We start from the raw sequence: 19,695 nt of genomic DNA on the forward strand, positions 1-19,695 counted from the left end.
CTGTCTATTCTGGTTTACATCGAAAACATTTAATTTAAATAATTCATTCATATTATACACGCATTATTTATTTATAAAAAAAATTAAACGGCCTTATATAATGAAACATAACCTACATATAAAAAATACACAGTTTATTATTATGTTTTTGAAGTGCATAGTAGTAAGCCTAGACTTAGATGTCCATTTTTTTTTTACACTCAAAATACAAAAAAAGTAGCATTGCTAGGTCTGCAATGTAATCACACATATTATAAACTAGATGAAATTTCCATGAATTGAAAGGCAGGAATGCCCATTGATGAGGGCATCGTCAAATCATAAACAACACAGTTGGTCCAGCTCTCTGTCTCCTTCACTAAGCAGCTTTACGAGTGGTTTACAACACCACTTGTTAAACAAAAGTGCAAACAACGGGGAAGCTTTGCCTCGTCAAGGCACAGTTTCCCCTTCAACAGTTTCATAAACACCAATATCATAAATAACATGAAATAAATAAAGTGAAAATGTTTAAATAAACAAAATATAAGTAGTCTACAGTCTTTAAAAAGAGGGACCCATTCAGACATCTTAAAACAATTTAAACTAAAAACAGTTACTAAAAAAAAAAGGAGCCTAATGTATGTTGGAAATGTTGCTGCGACTGTTTTGAAGGTCAAATAAAATGAAGCAAAAATCACGTCTGCTTTGACTTGAGGAGCTTTTCCAAAAGGTTCAAAGCGAACTGGATCTCCTCCGGTGTCAGGTCGCTCAGGTCGGGCAGCTCCTCGGGACGCATCCTCCTCCTCGGCCGGCCCGCCTCCTCGCTGCTGCCGCGGGCCGGAGCTGTGTGGATGCCCCGGAGCCTCATCTGGAGCCACTCCCGCCGCTCCTGCACCTGCCTGTGCTCCCCGAGGTTGTGCATGAGCTGGACCTCACTCACCGTCCTTTTCCTGTTCACAGGATCATGAAATATAGACTACGTTAATTTAATATAGCAACAATCGATCTGCCTGTAAAGTTAACATGTATATTGATATATATATATATATATATATATATATATATATATATATATATATATATATATATATATATATATCTTAAATGAGATAATAGGTAACTTTATAATAACCATCATTTATAAAGGGTACATTTATTGTTAATTTTCAAAATACTTATAAACATAAGTTGCAACTTTATAATGGTCATCCATGTTGTTTACAGATGAACTAATCTATTTATAAAGATTTATAAACATCAGTTGCAACGATTGATAAACAATTGCTTAATAGATGGTTCAGAAAGCATTTCATTATTTGTTAACAGTGAAATAACGGTTAACTAATGTTTATTATCTATAAATTTACCAATCATCAATGATGGTTTTTATGAAGTGGTACCACATGATGAAGTGGTGAAGTTGATCTTAATTGATCTGAAAGGCCTTACCTGAGGGGGCGCCCTTCACAGAGAGCGAAGACGTGTAAGATGCAGAGTGAAACGAACACCATCTTATAGTCCAGATTTCGCATGTTGACCTTGATGACCTGTTAACATCAAAATAAAAGAAAAATCTCAATATTTCATAACATGAAATATATTGCAAAACAATATATAAATCAATAGCTAACTACATTTTAAAAATCTGCCCATCAACCTTATGTTAAAGTGAATGAGAGAGCTACTAGATACAACCAAAGTCCATTCAATTTTTAGTAAGATTTATAATTGTGCATTTGTATTTATCTTGAAATCCCTTTATTCCCATAGTTAACACACCAAACATTCAAATATATCCCAAAATCAATCTAAACATTTGGTTTAATTAAACTGGATAAATGAATAAAGTTGAGTTGATGTGTATTCGCCTACATCTCTGATTGCAAACAAGCTGAACATACCTCTGGTGGCTTCTCTGTGCTCTGTTCAAAGCAAAAGTTGTGTTCGTGGTTTAAAGTCAAGTCAGTCTGGTTTGGTGGCTAGCTCCTAGCACTTATGATAAACACTGGACTCTCCGACTTCCTTTTATAGCCGCCGGGCCCAGCCATTGATGAGCTTCCCTCATTACTGCTGTTGATGTCACACCTTCAGCTCCTGGAGGGGGCTGGACAGGAATGACAACACCTCCTCTGAGCTTCAGGCTTTCACCACTGTCATACCAGAGCAAACTAATGGCTGTGCATGATGAACCCAAATACCTTCACACATGCACGAACACACACACACATACACCAAAATTCCAAACCTTTAAAAGAAATGCCTGTTTCCCTGACATAAAACTATGGATTTATTGTTATTTCTGCAGGGATTTGGTGCCCAGTGACACTTCATTTCTTCTAACGTTTCACGACAATGTTTATTATGACATTTATGTATGTTGAAATATTAGTTATTCCGATAAAAGTGAATACAGCATAGGCTGCTCAGATACAGTTCTTTTACTAAAAGGGTTATACATAAGGCTAAAACTTTCCCAAGCACTTTCGAAGCGCAAAAACCTCCATTAGCATTTTTAATTTTGCATGCTACTATTTTTTCTCTATCTCAGAGTGGTCGGGCCTATTAGTCCCCATCTCAAGTGACCTTTTTTGTCTGACTCCCAGCCCTCCGCACAACAAAAGCGCCCACGTTTGGATTTATGACTCTCATTGACCATTAAGGAGTCGCCCTGGTTACATAGGCATTTAAGTCAAGAATTAACATTGTTTTCATGAGTTCACATCTCCAAAAGAGCTGGCCTGACGTCAGAGAAAACATCCTGAATCAAAGAGTTCAGGAGGTGTGTCAGTGGGTGATGCCGTTGCCGTCACTAGCTTAGTCATTAGTGGTGTCTGCATGTGCGTGCTTGTTAGCTTGAGAATCTCTCAACACCTGGAGAATCATGACGTAGGCTACCCACATATACAATTTTTTTTTTTTCAACTTCAACTGAAATGCGGAAAAGCCACTGGTCATTTTAGACAGAACATATTAACCCTCACATCCACTGTGCTATCTGGACAGGAGTCTGAACATTACAGGGTTTTTGAGGCTGATATCAACATCAGTATTTAAAACAATATGGTAATGATATATTGGTTTAATTGTAAGTTATTACATAGAGTAAATACATAACACAAAGATGCTTAAGGATTCCTGTACATCCCAGTGGCAATTAAGTAATGGAGGTACTAAGTTCATTTATCTGACAACATACCACACAACCATCTTTGAGTTACTTTGAGTTACGTCTGCCATGTGTCTGATATATCTACTTGAAAAACAATATCTTCTCCAAAATAATGTCTTGGTTGGTTAAAATGAACCTATAGGTTCCACTGGGATAACCTTTGATAATAATCAAATATAGTTTTCAAAGGTATCTCTGTATAGGCCTGTACCACTGCAAGAACAAGCACAGATATTGATTTTAAATACAAAACATATACATTTATAAAATATGACGCATTGTTTCCCAACAGCATGACTGGGTGAATAAAATGAGCTTGTACTGCACCCTGCTACAGCAGGGCAGTGTTGCGTACACACTACTGCGTCAGTGATAATCATTGTAATGGTACACTCTGGATTTAGATTTATACTGACACTGGGATATTTTCCTGCATGAGCTGCTTATAAAACTTCTGTACACTTACTTATTTCATTGAGTGCAAGGGATTTACCTGTCGTGAAGCATTTTGACATTGTGGTATTAGTTTTATTTAAGTAAAGTACCTGAATTCTCTTCCACCGCTGAATCCAAAGCAGCTAAATGGAATTAAGCCATCATCAATTTTATTGATTACACCCGTGCTTTTTCTATTGTGTTTCCGACTCTTGAAATATTGTCGGTGAAAAAGGCCTGTCACAGACGTGTCAGGGGCGAATAGCTTAAAACCTGGGCAAATAAAACCCAATATTTCTTTAATAAGAATCTTCCTTATCTGATACCACTAGCTGGAAAGTGGGAAAGTCAGTTTTCCTGGTCTTGATCCTTTAGGTTTTGAAGAAAATTCAGGTTGACACTAATAACTCCATTCAATCTAACAAGACGTGTAGTAAGAAAGTGGTCATAGTTGTCTTTTCAGATTATGAATGAACTTTTAGCTCCTTTTCCTTGGCCTATGCAGATGCAATAACGTTGTGTCTGGAGTAATAGTCCATACTTTGACACAAGCCCCCTTGGCTACCATGTAGTCATTTTGACACCACAGTCTACTCTAAAGCTGAACAATAATATTTACTATGTGATACATATCAAATCCCTGCACCCTCCACCCTCCCTCTCTATCTGTCGTTCAGGCATCAGGGCCGAGCTCTCCCCCCTCAGATTTCAGCCACAGGTGTCCAAAGGAAGATGAATCCACGAGCCCACACAGCTCATGTTAAAAAGAAGCACCCTGCTACTTATTATGGTCACGCACGCACACACACTGCACATTAGGTAACCACGAGGGTATGAGTTTTCTAAATGTAGAATGAGCTGGGAATGGCGATGTCATGACACGAAGGCCCAGTTCACACCAAGCCCCTTAATCTGTGGTCAAACTGGTATAAAGGTTAGAAAATTTGTAAATGAGCCGGCAGTTGTCGAGTGATATATCTCACAACGAAGACCGCCGGGACAGTGGAAGTGCCAGTTTATTAAAGAAAATAGCATAATTTTAAGGCGTTGGTGTAAACGATGCCACGTGATCATCCCTGACAGGTCCAAACATACTGATCATTGTTCTCATGCAATGCTCAGAACTCCTTCCGTTCCCACGAGGAAAAAGGAACATGACGGCATCGGTAGAGAAGGCAGAGTATGATGTTATGCCAGGCAGCTCAAAGATTTCTGAGTAACTTCGATGAGAGAGGATAGAAATCTGTTGAAATGTGCCTTTAAATACAGATACATTTAAAAATGTTTTTTTTTTACTTTAAACAATTTGTGTGTGTGAATAAAACACCAGAGTTTTGCCATGACATTCAAGTATAAGGTGATCAAACAGCAGTAATAACTGAAGTCAGCCAGCGTGCACCTGTTGATACATAAACAAATGGCTCACGTGGTCAGTGATAAAAGCTGTGCACATACCAGCTTTAATAAGATTTACGGTGATCGGTGGGGACCTTGACCTCCATTTGCTTTCCCGTGATACTATTACGGACTATGGTGGCCACGGCCTGTTTAGATGACACCCGCTGAACACATCGACCTTTGACCTTAGCGTAGGTCCTAAACCTTGTCGTCCTCATTACCTCATGCTGCCTTAATGTGCAGCATTTTACCTCTGGCATATAAAGGCATCGAGGTACGTGGGAATATAACTCTGCAAGAGACTTTAGGTCAAAGTCAGCAATCCCAACAGAATCATCTTCATATAGAGTCACTCTGCTAAACGGAGCTGTAAACAAAGGAAGCGCTAACTCGCTGGGCATGACCATTAGCCTGACATTCTATTGCAAGTCAGGTGCATCCGAAAGGCAAGCTGGTCCCCACGACTTAAGAATAGTAACAGCGGAGTAAATAAGGAGAAGGGGACTGCTATTTCAGTTCAGGCTTTGACTTTTATAGAGGGTGACGGCATGTCCTGAAACGGGTGACACAGAAGATAAGTAACATTGCACAGATGCTGCTGGTCTCAAGTCACTCCAAAGAGCATTTGGAGAAAACAAGAGAGCAGCTCATCAGCCTACTGATGTAGATTGTGGCTTAAGGTTATACTAAGTGGATTTAGATTTTTCTGAAATAATTTGATTGGTTTATTGAAAATGTTCTATGTAGTATTTATGTATTTGTGTCCCACATCTGACATATTTTGTGATATTGTTAAAGGTTTATGTACTCACAACCATGCCAATGGAAAGTCAGGTGAAGTTTTGTAGTCAACAGAACATTTCTGGAGCTTCACAGCAAAACTTTCATAAACAACTGAAGTAGTTGACGAGTTGTAAAATGTAAAAAAAAAAATGTTTTTTTTTAAAAAGTACCCAAAAAATCCAGATAAAATTGTTACATACAACATAATCCGGGCCTCCAGGAGCCCTGAGATCCCAAATTGATTCAAAAAGACATTATTTACAACCTCTAAGCTAACGCTTTTATCTTAGCAGCTACAGTGAAGATTTCAGCTTAAAAAGAGGTGTAAATAACGTCTTTTAAAATCAATTTGGGATTTTGGGGCTACTGGAGAGATGGATTACATCAGAGGAGCCGTAGGGAGGCATTTGATGTTTTTTCATCTATTGTTTTTGAACGTTTTGAAACAAGTCCCCATCTTCTTCAGTTGTTTAAGGGAATGCTGCAACACTGGTTTGCACTGTGAAGCTACAAAGAATTCATTTGTATATTTTTGGGGGAACTAATCCTTTAAGTGGACTGTGTAACATTAGCATTCATTTAGTGTCTTAGTCCACTTTATCAAAGTTGAGTTCAATATTCACTCCTCTTTTTAGTTCTGCTTTGTCTCCGTTGTTAGTAGTATACAGTCAGTTTATCAGAGCTTTTACACTGGACAGTTTCTTACTGTAACAAAAAATGAGGTTGATGAGAGCAGAGTATGGGTCTGAACATCAAAACAATAATCTAAAAGAGGCTCAAAAACTTCACTGAGCTGAGGGTAATTACAGAGTTTCACAGTGACTTTGTATTCTCATCTCTAGGACCAACACTGACACTTAGTCTTTTGATTTATTGATAATATAATAATAATGATGAGCCAAAATCTTGTACCATTATCTGTATTTAGCATTGTTCATGAGAAGAGGTGGGAATATAAAGGCTAGATGTGGTGTTCAACAAGAAAATATCTAACAACATATCACTTGATTATGTTTAAATCTGACAATGAGTAGTAATGGCTAACAGCTCAGTGTGACTGTCAGGATTTATGGTGTAGGGATAAGGGTCAACTTTAACTGTGAGTGAGCTCATACAGGCGGTCCTTTGCTCCAGCCTGACCCTCTCTTCCTGGAACTGCACACCGGCTTGTCCTGCCTCTTTAGGCAACGCCGCACCATCATTTTACTCCCACCAGACACCACCATGTCAGACCATTACCGCAGCCTAAATTCCTTCCACTTAGCTGGACTGATCGCTTTGATCAGGCGTCAGGGAGACAAATGATTCATGTGGCAATTTGAGCCAGTCTGACTGCTGAAAAGTAGGCTATTACAAGCCATCAAACTCTCCTTCTTATCTTCACACAGCCAGCCTTCAGCAGTAACTCTGCCATGAGCCTAAAAAGCATAAAACCATGTGCCTCAGGAATTTTGTTCAATGCCGCATTCTGTAATCGAGGACGATCAAATTACCAAACTGATCGACATAATGAAAGTCATGGGAAGGATCAAATGAAAGTCAATCAATCAGACTGGTGGGCAGACTGATTGATTGACTTTCATTTGATCCTGTTTTATTGTGCCAGTGTCAGTGCTCTCTTAAAGGTCCACTATGTAGTTTATGGGAGGAAATTTTAATCAGAAAAACAAAGATTTCATTGACAGATTTTTTTATGCCTTAACAAACTAAACAAACAAACTGTCTTTGTTTTCATGACTGAATAAACTGAATAAATAAACTGACCTTTATGGACAACACAGCTTCATACGGTTTTACTTTGTTTATATTTGGCGGACCCTGCCACCTTTCTAGCTTCAAACAGTGTTCTGGGACCTTATATTCCTCTGAGAACAGCTTGTTTATTCAGTTATTTGAAGAAGAAAAAAATCTGACTTTGAATTATTACCTCATAATATTGTAAATATTCACATTCTAACTTTTATTCCTTCTCCAAAACGACATAGTGCCCTTTTAAGAGAGTACATTTAACAAATGTTGCATTCCAGTTGTTGAGTCAATGTCAACAGTGACCAGAGACGTGGACGCAAGTCATGGTGACTTGGACATTAGTTGAATCAAACCACTGTTTTGATGACTTGCACCTTGACTTGACAGAAAATAAATGACTTGAGACTCCACTTGGACTTGGAAGTTAAAGACTTGTGACTTGACTTTAGACATGATGACTCAAATGACCTCGGAACTACCTCCTCAAACTACCACAGCAATCTAAAATGTGAGCACAAGTGAAATGAGATGAATCCAGCATGACTCATTTTGTTGAATTCATAATCGCTAGCGGAAACTATAAACTGCAAGAGGAGCTTATTATAGGCTCCAGTCTTTTCAAAGATAGAGACAATTGAGTCTTTAAAAAGTGGCAAATGGTCTATTACCCTGGCAGCATGATGTGCTGAGCAACTTCCACAACAATCTCTTAATACATTGAGAAATATCCCGTCAAATACCAAATATCATTAACATGAATGTGTTGAAAAGATTTTTGCCATGACTAACAAAACAAGATAACAGTCACAGAGGGAGTCACTATTTACCAGCTTTAAGGGCAATACCATAGTCTGGCAGAGACCCTTGCTTAACCTGACTTCTGACCACTACAGGTTAAAGACCGCACACCAAACACAACTACACAACTACAAGCGTTCTGACACCAAAGGAAGGATGTCTGTTTCCCAGATTAAGCCTTGTAATCCCATCCTTCATAGCGATTTCACAGTTGGATATTAGCAGGCAGGAGTAATGTAGCACCCTGGATGAATGAAGTGTCATAAGAGGTGGGAAACAGACGAAAATGGTACCAATCTGCAATTCACATGATGCTATAATCACCTCAATCGTGTGTTTGACCCAACAAAGACCCACATATTATGAAATCAGTCCTCATTAGACCTAAGGCATTGACTACACAAAACAAAATTTCAAATACAATCAGATTTTGACTTTTATGCCAATTATGTATGATGAATGGAAAAAGTATTAGAGAGACCTTACTTAATCTTACACAGTTGTGATCCACCGACAAAAAGGCAGACAGATACACAGACAGACATATTAACACCTGGCAAAATACTAAAAAATGCTTCTGTTATAGTGCTAGCCACAAAAGGTGTCACCGGGAACATATTTTCCTGTGGCGACACCCACACACACCCAGTCACAAAGTGAAAACATTACCAGCCGACACTGTCGCAGCTGGTAGTGAAGATAGCTGCAAGAGCACATTTTGTTTGAAGATATTGTTTTTCCCTTGGCATTTCCTGATTATGCAAAGGCAGAGTTTATCTTCATTGTTTAAGGTATTATGTGGATTTTATGATACTGAAGTAATACAGTCTTGAAATAAAGGTATCAGTGTTTGTAGGGCAGCATACATTATGTCAATGAAGATGATGTTTGATGAAATCCAGCTTCCTATTAGCTAATCGCTACGGTCCAAAGCACACTTTAACATCCCAAAAAACATACACAACAAGGCTAAAGGATGTTCTTGTGCTAACGCAGGTGGTACAGACACAGTACAGGATAGAGGTTTTTGTCAAACTAATGGGATGTGAGATAGAATTGGGTCACAGCACTACAGTACTTAGGGGAAATTGCCAGCCAGACTCTATAAAGGAAATGCTGTAATCTTGTTGGTCTGTAATGTAAGGTATATGTCTCTCTAGTGGCCCTAAAAAAAAAAGGTTTGTGTGAAAAACTTTTACTGAAACTGCTGTTCTTCTGACCAAATGAAATGAAAAGTCCAGGTGTTTTGGTTGTTTAAGAGCAATGCTGCAGTTAATCAACATTCATGAAGTCAAATCAATTTAGGTTAATTACTTAAGGGACTACCTTTTGGACAAAACATTTAGGATTAAAACATTCAACAAAAACATAATCTATGATCTATTAATTATCTATAAAATCTTGTAAAATCTGGTAGATCTATCTGGGCTAAGGTCGACTTTACTTGTCAAAATTGGTCAAGGGTCATTATCATACAATGTCTTCCCTTGCCTACCTTTACTACAACATATACAGCCTCAATCATCCAAGTTTTGTCTGTGACTAGAGGATATTTTTGGAAAACAACTGGAAACATCCTTTCAGATGTCCTTCAGTAGATTAGTCTGCTGTGCAAAATTGAAGCGGAAACAGCCACAGACCAGCCCAAAACGCTGTCTGCTCTGCTGTCTGAAAGGTTTCCCAGCCAGCTCTGTGTCCTCCTCAGGCCACATCTACTCAGGGAGATTACAGTTTTTAACTGAGAGACACAGGGAGAGAATGAGTCATGAATCATAACAACAGAGGGATTCTCTGTGGAGAACACGGTTTATGAAAGCAATTATTTGCATAGTGACAGACTAAATAAGGATGCAGCCGACTGGGTTGTTGATGAAGTAAGGATATAAAATGTCTCTTTTGTTTGGGTATTTATATTTTGTATAAACATAAAGGCTACTCACTATCACCAACGTTTTGACATTGATTTATGTCATAGTATGAGTTGCTGATGGTAAATTGCGGCATCTAGTGGTCATATTGTGAACATGTTTTTAATAAGGAACTCCAAAAATTCTGTTTTGAACCTTTTACCCACATTAACACTGTACTCTAGTCTCAGACACACATTACATCCAGGACAGTGACTTACATTAGACAAGGGTGTCTGAAGTGTCGCGAGAAGATATTTCAAATGTCGGCCTACATGTGATGTACTTCTCAACCCGGCATGTTTGCACTGACAATAGTCGTACGTTGCATTTAAGGCTTGCTCTTAAAACTGAGAAGATAATTTGTCATTCTTTATAAGTTATAAAGTGAGTTACTTATATGTATGTATACATATATATACATCTATAAAAGATGCTATGTGTAAGCCTACTTGGATACAAATATTGGAGTAAACTTAATGAAAAACTACTAAAGATAAAGATAATGAAGTGTGAAACTGCTACTTTTAAATCTACTTAAACATTGTAAACGCGTAACAACGGGGAGTTTTACGAGAAGCACTTGAATGCAACATGAACTCTTGGCAGCGGAGGCGGTCTCTTTGAAGTTTCCCGGCTTGAGCTCAATCTGCTTTCTGAGGTAATTATTAAGTTATTGCAATAAATGTATGGATAATTACATTTTATGTTACAGTTTATAGGTTACTTGGGTCAAAATAAACTCGCCTGATAAAAAAAAGTGTCTACCTTTTTCAACTGCGAGAACATAGGTTAGGGTCAAAATGACAGAAAGGTCCAGTTTTAGCTAAAGCTATCATGTTTGTCGTAATTGCGACCACTTGCACTAGTTTTCAGACATTAACTCGGACAAAACTGTACAAACTGTGGGAAAATGTAGAAAACATGTAAGTAGGACGAGGGCCTAGTTGAAAATCCAAGCTTGTCATTGCCCCAAAGTAGTGACGCTTCTTTATATTGATACAGTTAGCTATGTTGTTGCAGACTCAGTTAGTGTGACTGCATCCTGAATCCAACTGCTGCTGGTTTCCTGAGATTTTTCACCCTGTAGAAAATGTAATAACGCATAGCACAGGTTTGCGAAATTAACTTTATAAGAAAGCAAACTATAAAATGTGTTGTACAAATAGACCTTCATCTAAACATACTGCATGTACTGCTGTGTTTCCTATCAGCTCTGGTGCATGGTGTCACCCAGAGTAAATGCAGTATGCAGCAGGCCCAGGTTGCAATTGCTTGTAGAAAGTGGGCACTCACTCTTCTATAACTCACATATGGATTAAAGCTGTTATTCATAATATGCCAGAGAGCTCAGTCAACCAAATGTATCATCATAGATATACAGTAAATACTATTTAAAAGCAAGTAGAGCAGTTAAGGGTATTATGTAAATGGTTTATGTCCTCTGGGGAAAACAATATACTGACCTGTCGTCCTAATGATATACAGTATAATCTTCCCTGAGTTTATCTTTACAGAAGCAGTGCACATTCATCATTTCCGCCGCCTTGTGCCTGGGCTGGATGTTAAACCATACAAGTGATAAAACCAAACAGGCCTGTGTTTAAAACCTCATTAGGGAGCAAGACATCAACACAGAGTCTCAATATGTCTAAAACAGTTAGATGTCAAAGATTTGCTGAGACCCTCACACAACAAAATTGCCTGCAGATGCAGGTAATAGAGAAAGCAACATACAGCTGCAGAGCAAGTAGATGCATAGAAGAAGATGGTGAGACAGGACAGAGATTAAAGCGTGTAAACAGACAGGTGACACAACTCTCCATCACTATCATTGCCAGAACACCAAATGAGGGAATACATTGTAGAAGAAAGCTGTTCACCCCTCAGCACCCTCTATAACAAGGAGCACTGAAGCTGCTCTGGAGGCTTGTGGTGAAACAGCCTTATTAAGACACCTTTTTGTTGTTTTTTTCTCTAATTTCTGTAGATCCGTACCGTGATTAATCATCTGAATGAAAGATAGTTTGATGAAAAAAACAAATGAGAGAAAACTCAACAGATGACGTACTAAAGACAGAAGGCCTGCACTAATGATTATTTTCATTCTCGATTAAGTGTTGTCAGAAATGTCAGAAAGTATTTTTTTTTAAATGCCTGACAAAACCCACGGCAATGTGCTGACTTGCTTGTTTTTTTCTACCATCTGTTCAAAAGATTTTAGTCTGGAACCTGTTATTGTTTGGTGTTTTCTGTTCTTACAGAATAACTACACATCATTAATTATCAGAATTGTTGCTTATTAATTTTCTGTTGATTGATTTGCAAATCATTGCATCTCTCAAAGTACACCTAGCCAAAGCTGAAACAACAAGATTATCCAGACAATGGATTAGTCCATTGAAAAAATAATTAATTGAAACTATTTTTATTAATTGTTTCAGTCTTTTTTTCCAAGCAACATTGACATTTTGTAAATGATAAACAACAGGAGATAATTACCAGATAAATCAATGATGAAAATATTGTGACAAATTAGTTGCTGCCTTACACCTAGCCAAGTCTAATAAAATAGCCCTGCAGCACAGTTTTTCCATCCATACTGAAGAATAGTGTTCAGTAGTTGTTGGTGAAGGTAATTTTTGAAGGCTGTTTGCCTTTCCTGCCTGTTGAATTTTAATGTGTGCTATGGGGTGGTTTTTCGTATATTCAGTCTATCCTCGTGGACATAAAACAAGACCAATATAATAGGCAATAGATTCAGATAGGACAAGCTAACATCCAAACAGGAAGCATAACAACAGTGGACTACTATGAAGACCTGCTGTATATAACAAATGACACACAAACAACTTTTGACACAACAACAGAAGCATTTAAAGAAGACATAGACATATTGTGGTGTTGTACATTTTTGGGTTTATCAAAGTTTTTCATGTGTAAAATTATAAGCAGGGAAGCTGTGTCTGTCAGATGGATATTTGTTGAAATGTGAGGCTGTAACTACAAAAACAAGACATTCCCAGTGGTACTTTGTTTTGGCACAGAGTGGTGGTGATGAGAATTGTACATATCTATAAAGATGTCAGACTAATATAAAATGAGGTATTCAAAACTTCTGTATCTAAAAGCACCTTCTTCTCTCTTTTGAACAGAGCCATGAGTGACTGTGAGGAGGCAGACCTCTTTTTGGAGTCTTGGATTTCACCTGGGAAAAGAAAAAGAAAAAGAAATTCCAAAAAGGACACAAAATGCCCAAAAACCAAAAACAACATCAATTTGGGAACAGGTGACAACATCCATAAAAAAAAGAAAAAGAAAAACTCCAAATTTAAAGAAGCAATCGAGGGAAGGAAAGCAAAGAAAAAAGAAAAGAAGAAAATGAAAAACAAAGTGGAACCTGATGACAGTTTTGTATTTACACAGGCCAGAAATGCACAGGAAGAGCCTGCTGTGAATCCACACAGCAGTGACAAGCTTAAACTTGATCACCTGATTCAAGACTCCAAGAAGAAACGCAAAAGGAAAAAGAAAGTGGCGTTTGACTTATCACCAGGCTGCAGCTGTGTCAAACGTCCTAAATTTGACTCTTCATCTCTACAGTGTCCCAAAGAGAGCATCGTATCAGAGAATCAAGCTGTGAGAGACAGTGAGAGCTGTTCACAGATAACAGTGACAGGCCACAGCCGAGGGCCAGCACATGAAAACGACTCTCAATGCAACAGTGAGGATATAAACAGCCAGGATCTGTTTATCACCCAGAAGACATTCAGAGTGTCGCAGTCCGAACCTTCCAGCATTGAAGCCATTACTGCAACTCCTCAGATGTTCACACAGCGCGATGAGCAGGACACTTCTGCCGCACAAATAAAAGAGCATCTTGACAGCTCATACAAATGTTCACAAGACTCACATTTCCACCAGCACCACAGGAAGACAAATGAGCACACAAAGGAGACAGAAAAGGTAACTGTCAAAGAGAAAGAAAGGAAAGAACAGCGGTTAAACAAAGCACATCATAAGCACAATAAGGGCCATTTGTCCTTTCAGACACAGATGGAGCTAAATGCATATCTAAGTGAGGAGGAATCGTGTCCTGCACATAAAAAGCCCAGTGTGGTGAATCCTTACCTGGCTGAGCCAGTTGTTGTAAAGTGCTCCCTGGATGTTGAGAAGTCAAAGAGACATTCCTGTACTTCAAGTCAACAGTCCATGACAAGCACATCGACACAGACAGAAAACTTCTTTACCACCGAACTCTCCTTGTACCTCAACTTCTGCCAGAAAAGTAGTGTGGATACCCACTGTGAGGACATGAAAGCTTTGGACCTGAGCCTGCCAGGGAGGGCCAGGAAAGATCTAGGTATGTCAGTGAAGACAGCATCTTTACAAGGTGACAACCACAATGACCTCATCCTGCATCCATCTTTCTCTTCAGAAATGAAACATGCACAGGTTAAGAAAGAGGCTTCTGGTCAACACCTTCGGTCTGTTAACGCACAAGGTAAAGGTGAAACAGCTCCGAGCCCTCAGTCCGAGTCTGAGCCCAAGTCTGCAGACACGACAACCTCCAGTGAGGACAGCGAGCCCCGCTGTCGCAAGCTGGACCTGACCCAGGTGATGGCACATAACACTCTATCTGCTGTTCACTGCAGTCATACTGCAGACTTCAATATTCACACCTGTTTCATATTGTTTTCCAGAATTCAATCTGAACTTTTTGTCAAATGTGGTGGTAGAGAAATGACAGTTAAATTCAATGCATTTGAAAATGGCAATGCCTGAGTTTATTAGCCTCGTTACTTTCTAATGTACAAAAAGTATCAATATATAATTAATAAAACATTATCTGATGTGCAAAATTGCAGAAATCAAACCAATATTTCATTAATATACTTCAAGAATGAGGCTGGCAACATTTTATAGCATTCTTTTTTCTTACTGTCAACAGTTCCCATGAATTACCAAAACCAACACTGAATTGGTCTTATTAACAAATCTGTTAATATCAGGCCTGACATGTCTTATCCCAATGTGCCATAGAGCTCCATTGTGGTTCAACTATTAAAAACACATCAATGTGCCACAGTGTTGCCCATTGCACATACCTGTATTTAATAATGTTATCAGTTTATTTTAGACACTGCTCTTGCAGCCACTCAGTATCCTTGATAGAGCACCGAATGTGCATTTATCGTTAGCTGAAATTAGTTCCTAACAAGTGCTCTTTTACCCTTTGGCTGTATCCAGCCTCTGGCAAAAGCTGAAATTTCCCTTCAGGGTTTAAATCAAAAACATTTAAATGAATCCTCATTGAGTAAATCTACTGTAGGTAATGTTGTCAATGCAAAGCTTGTGTAACATCTCAAACACAAAGAGGTGGCAGTAACAACAACTGCAAACAACAAAGAACTTTCTTATTGACCACAAATGATCATTATGTATTGTGTGCAGTCTTCTCCTAAAACACATGCTATACATTTGAGTCATTTCTTGCCAAATTTGTATTTACATAAGCTTCTGTAACTCTGTCGGTCCTCTCCTACTAACTCAGATCTGCCCCGAGACACAATCCTAAAACAAGCAGTATCAGTTTTATGCTTAAATGAAATGACAATACAATGTTTCGATTCATGTCTCACAAAGTGGTGAACCTCGCCCCATCCTTGCTTGTGAATGACTGAGCCTTTTGAGGATGCCACTTTCTTACCCAATCGTGATCAGTCTTTTGTTACCCCGTCTCAACTTGATTGAAATGCGTTGCTGGCATCAAATTCACAGTAAGCGCATATTTACACAAATCCGTGAAGCTTATGAGGTAAAACATTAAATATATGGTCTTTGTTCTGTTTTCAGTTGAATATATAAGGATAAGCAAATTATCACATTCTGGTTAATTTATGCTTTAGTGTCACAATGTTTTTGGAATCAGGGTTATGCGTTTTACTAACAAAAATACCTTTTGTTTGACTTCAGGTGAGAGCAGTCCAGATGAGACTCAACGAGTCTTTCTTCTTCAAGACAAAAGGAGAGGGACAGTCACCCAGGCCGGAGTCTCCCCTGATGAAACTCGCTCAGGGCAGAGACAAGAAAAGAAGGAAGAGCCACCAACACTAACCTGCAGTCAGGAGCTGCTGCAGTCTTTAACCTTTCTGTGAGGTGCCTTTTCATGTCTTGACTTAAAGAGCAGCCAGGCATCAGATAACAGGTTTCAACTCTTGATGCTAAAACTCATGATGGATGTTATCAGGCAGATGAAAAGGGGGAAAAAAGTCAGAAATCTTTAGAAATTTGAGAAAATAAATTCTACCCCAAAATGAACTCCTGAAGAAAATCACATACATCTGTCAGTTGTTTGAATTTGAAAGTTAAATGTTCATATAATGTTGTTAATGTTGTCTTAAATGCACACAGGTTGTGTGTGTCAGTCCTTCATAGACGTTTTTTTCAATGTTTCCACAAAACTATGACATTTTATTGTAGTTCACAGCTTTCTTTGCTGTCTGTTCTGTATGAAAACAAGACTTTTATCAATTAAAGTTTATTTATTGTGAAAGACCAGTGGTGTACTTCCTGTACAATCTATAAGATGTACCATCTTTGAGTTTATGGATTATCAATGTAAATATTACATATTCAAATAGTTAACCTTCCAAGTCCTCAAACATGAACTAAATGAATGTTCAGACTTAACACAAGATGGCTTATTGTACCAACCATCAGGATTTAATGTCCTACTGACATTTACAGAACCTTTTATCAGGAGCTTGTGTTGTAGCTGTTGTGACTGTACCATCTTATCATGTCTTTAAAAGGAAGCAGATTACCAGTATTCAAAAGGAAACGTCTTTATTTAAATTTTTGCCAGCTATAACACACAGCAGCCCACCTAAAAAAAACAGAAAGCGCAACAACCAGCATGTGTATGTGCAAAAATCCACCTATGGTTACTCTCAATCTTTTGACAGGAAGTTTGTCAATAGATTTTGTTGCATTCCATTTTCTCCAGCCTGCCCTGTCTACTTCTGCCTCATGTCCTGCAATGTGTCCATTTCCTCGACATCTCAATCCAACTGTGTACTACAGCAGTATTTCATTCTAGTATTTGTGGAAAAAGCAACAATTTCTGCATTAAACTAAATTGTAGCTGTGCTTGTAATGTGCTCATGTGTTGCCAAAGCATCTATTTTCACCTTTTATTACCAAACAAACTTGATGGGTCAAGAAATGTTGTAAAGTTACATCACCAAGAGATGATTTAATTGTACTGGAGGGTTTTCAGGTGGATTTTTTCTTTAACAGAACTGAGTCAGAACAGCCTAATTGTGTCTGAAGAGCTTGATCCCCATCCAGCTCCAGAGGTGGAAGAAGACGTAGACGGGGATGGTGACCGGCAGCAGCAGGCTGTAGAAACACAGACTGTTGCTGCTGGTGCAGCCTTGAGGGAAGTTCTCATCCACGGCGGCAGAGTAGAACAGACCGAAGAGAGACACTATCGGGACCAGCCCCACCATCACGGACAGGGAGAACATACTTGCAGATGTGTTCTGGTACACTGGAGTAAATAAATATCTAAGTTCTCACTATGCAGCGATACAATGTGTAATGTGAGCAGAGCAGGATCCAGTTACTGTGTTCAGTCCAACAGAAGACACAACAGTGTTAGGCCTGTTTGCCTCGGTCAGCTGCAGGTGTCTTGATGGAGTTTCTAGCCTTGTGTAGGTGTGGTTGTGGTATCTGTGTCTTTCTGTATGAGTCTGGCTTCCTGAGGGATCATGTTGGGGATGCCACCGATGATGGGATAGGCGATTCCAAGCTCGTCGTTGATCAGCTCATTGGTTTCAGCCTCGTACCTGGGGGGGACAGAGCAGATTAAGCCTTCTATGTTGCACACTGTTCTCAGTAATACTTTGATGTCTTTTACAATAATATATGAATGTATTGAGAGCAAACATCATTAAGGTATATTCATATGTTGTGTCAACAAGACAAAATGTAACTTTATGTATATAACTAGGCTTTATGGCAATGCATTTATTATATATTTTACTATCACACATTATACAATAAAGGAGATCTATTAGGTTTTTTCCTTTCCTTCGTTGTTTTATATATGTTCTTGTGCATGTAAAAGATCTTGAAAGTTAAAAGGTCAAACTCCGCACCAACAGAAGCTCCTCTCTCCGACAGACAACACTGCTCCTGAAACACTTCGTCAGTAGTCTCGCCTTTAATTCTGTGACTTTGTGACATCACACTACGTAACCATGTCACACGTGCATAATTTATGTCTAACGGCTAGTTTGGCATGTGAGAATTGCAGCTGCTCTGTTGTTAGTGGTGCTGGCTCAGTCCAAGGACATTATATTAAAAATCTGGGCACAGTGCTGGAGGCGGAGCCCCACCTATTCCTATGAAAGCTGTCCAGTGGCGCATGAAGCCAAAATGGCACAACTTCCCACCTATAAAATGACCCAGATCTTCTGTGTTATGGGGCCCATAGAGATTTCTGCAAACTGAGACGTCTAACTTGAATGGGCATGAAACAATGCAAACTTGCAGCTCTTCTAGACTTCCAAAATATTATTAGACCGAATGGCTTAATGTATGAAAGTCAAACGAGTCATTTTGCAGAGGTTGTGATGCTCAAATAATATTCACTTCTTTCACAATGTCACCCTATGGAAAACAGCCTTTTTGGGCCCCTGTACATCATTTGACGTTGTAATTACACGGCTTGGCCACAACGAAAGTTTGTTTTAAATCCTGGCGCTCTTCTTTTCTAACAGAAACCCCGAAATAAAATGATGAACCTGAAAATGAGCTAAATATGTCTCCTTCAACATCCACCATGAATGCAGTATTACAAAAGTATTACAAAAGTAAAAGTATAACAAAAGTATTACAGATTCATTTATTACATGAATTTAATATACAGTGAATTTCATACATGAGACTAAAACCTTTAACTCAGCGAGGTGTTGTACTGCAGCGCTTCAGCTCCAGTTAACAAGAGATGCTACAAGTTTTGCTAGTCGTCACGTCAGGTGTCATTGTGCTGCTCAGTTTAAAGCCCCACACTTCCTGTCTTTTCCGGCACAATTAGAAAGAAAGCCCCCAAAAGCTCCAATAAGTTTCAGGCAACCATCACTACCCAGATCACCTTCAGTTGATCCTGTGTGTGTGTTACCTCAGTGGCTTCTTGGACAGCGGACACACCAGGATCTCCAGCAGGGAGGCGTCAAAAGGCTGCTGCACTTCGTCCTTCACGTCCGAAAAGCTCCTGACCGACACCGAGGCGGGAGTCAGCCTCTGTATTAAAGGTGCACCGTTCACATAGCGGTGAACACGAACTGTATCTGTCACCAGTCTGCCCAAAACATTCCGCAACATGACCAAAACTACTCAACAAGCGAGAGAAAAGTCCCCGATAGGAAGCGACTGTACGGAAGCTGTGTAACCAACGCGAGAGTC

General features: G+C 39.0%; 4 protein-coding genes across 4 annotated transcripts; 1 reads left to right on the forward strand and 3 right to left on the reverse strand.

Moving 5' to 3' along the window:
• Positions 1 to 117: 117 nt before the first annotated feature.
• On the reverse strand, positions 118 to 1,953 carry pth1a (parathyroid hormone 1a). The gene is made up of 3 exons (XM_084363297.1): positions 1,884 to 1,953; positions 1,432 to 1,529; positions 118 to 932 (listed from the first exon to the last, which is right to left on the reverse strand). The coding sequence occupies exons 2-3, from the start codon at positions 1,512 to 1,514 to the stop codon at positions 677 to 679; spliced, it is 339 nt and encodes a 112-aa protein (XP_084219423.1). The 5' UTR covers positions 1,515 to 1,529; positions 1,884 to 1,953; the 3' UTR covers positions 118 to 676.
• Positions 1,954 to 10,844: 8,891 nt separating this feature from the next.
• Positions 10,845 to 16,511, forward strand: LOC311264119 (uncharacterized protein). Its single transcript, XM_084364719.1, has 4 exons — positions 10,845 to 10,882; positions 13,377 to 14,584; positions 14,660 to 14,838; positions 16,198 to 16,511. The coding sequence occupies exons 2-4, from the start codon at positions 13,381 to 13,383 to the stop codon at positions 16,336 to 16,338; spliced, it is 1,524 nt and encodes a 507-aa protein (XP_084220845.1). The 5' UTR covers positions 10,845 to 10,882; positions 13,377 to 13,380; the 3' UTR covers positions 16,339 to 16,511.
• Positions 16,512 to 17,053: 542 nt separating this feature from the next.
• Positions 17,054 to 17,753, reverse strand: LOC311263595 (phosphatidylinositol N-acetylglucosaminyltransferase subunit Y-like; the record flags this gene model as incomplete). The annotated part of the gene is made up of 1 exon (XM_084363783.1): positions 17,054 to 17,753. The coding sequence occupies one exon, from the start codon at positions 17,751 to 17,753 to the stop codon at positions 17,541 to 17,543; it is 213 nt and encodes a 70-aa protein (XP_084219909.1). The 3' UTR covers positions 17,054 to 17,540.
• A 171-nt stretch (positions 17,754 to 17,924) lies between these two features.
• On the reverse strand, positions 17,925 to 19,695 carry pyurf (PIGY upstream open reading frame). Its single transcript, XM_084363779.1, has 2 exons — positions 19,412 to 19,695; positions 17,925 to 18,074 (listed from the first exon to the last, which is right to left on the reverse strand). The coding sequence occupies exons 1-2, from the start codon at positions 19,612 to 19,614 to the stop codon at positions 17,930 to 17,932; spliced, it is 348 nt and encodes a 115-aa protein (XP_084219905.1). The 5' UTR covers positions 19,615 to 19,695; the 3' UTR covers positions 17,925 to 17,929.

This window comes from Pagrus pagrus, assembly GCF_965226575.1.
Source record: "Pagrus pagrus genome assembly, chromosome: 10".
Lineage (NCBI taxonomy): Eukaryota > Metazoa > Chordata > Actinopteri > Spariformes > Sparidae > Pagrus > Pagrus pagrus.

Excerpts from the sequence above, each read along its gene's own strand:
- pyurf (XM_084363779.1), bottom strand. The coding sequence starts at position 19,614 with ATGTTGCGGAATGTTTTGGGCAGACTGGTGACAGATACAGTTCGTGTT. Across the intron at positions 18,075-19,411 it reads CTGTCCAAGAAGCCACTGAG|GTACGAGGCTGAAACCAATG; the intron begins GTAACACACACA and ends TGTCCCCCCCAG.
- LOC311264119 (XM_084364719.1), top strand. The coding sequence starts at position 13,381 with ATGAGTGACTGTGAGGAGGCAGACCTCTTTTTGGAGTCTTGGATTTCA. Across the intron at positions 14,585-14,659 it reads GAGGGCCAGGAAAGATCTAG|AAATGAAACATGCACAGGTT; the intron begins GTATGTCAGTGA and ends CTTTCTCTTCAG. Across the intron at positions 14,839-16,197 it reads GCAAGCTGGACCTGACCCAG|GTGAGAGCAGTCCAGATGAG; the intron begins GTGATGGCACAT and ends GTTTGACTTCAG.
- pth1a (XM_084363297.1), bottom strand. The coding sequence starts at position 1,514 with ATGCGAAATCTGGACTATAAGATGGTGTTCGTTTCACTCTGCATCTTA. Across the intron at positions 933-1,431 it reads TGTGAAGGGCGCCCCCTCAG|GAAAAGGACGGTGAGTGAGG; the intron begins GTAAGGCCTTTC and ends TCCTGTGAACAG.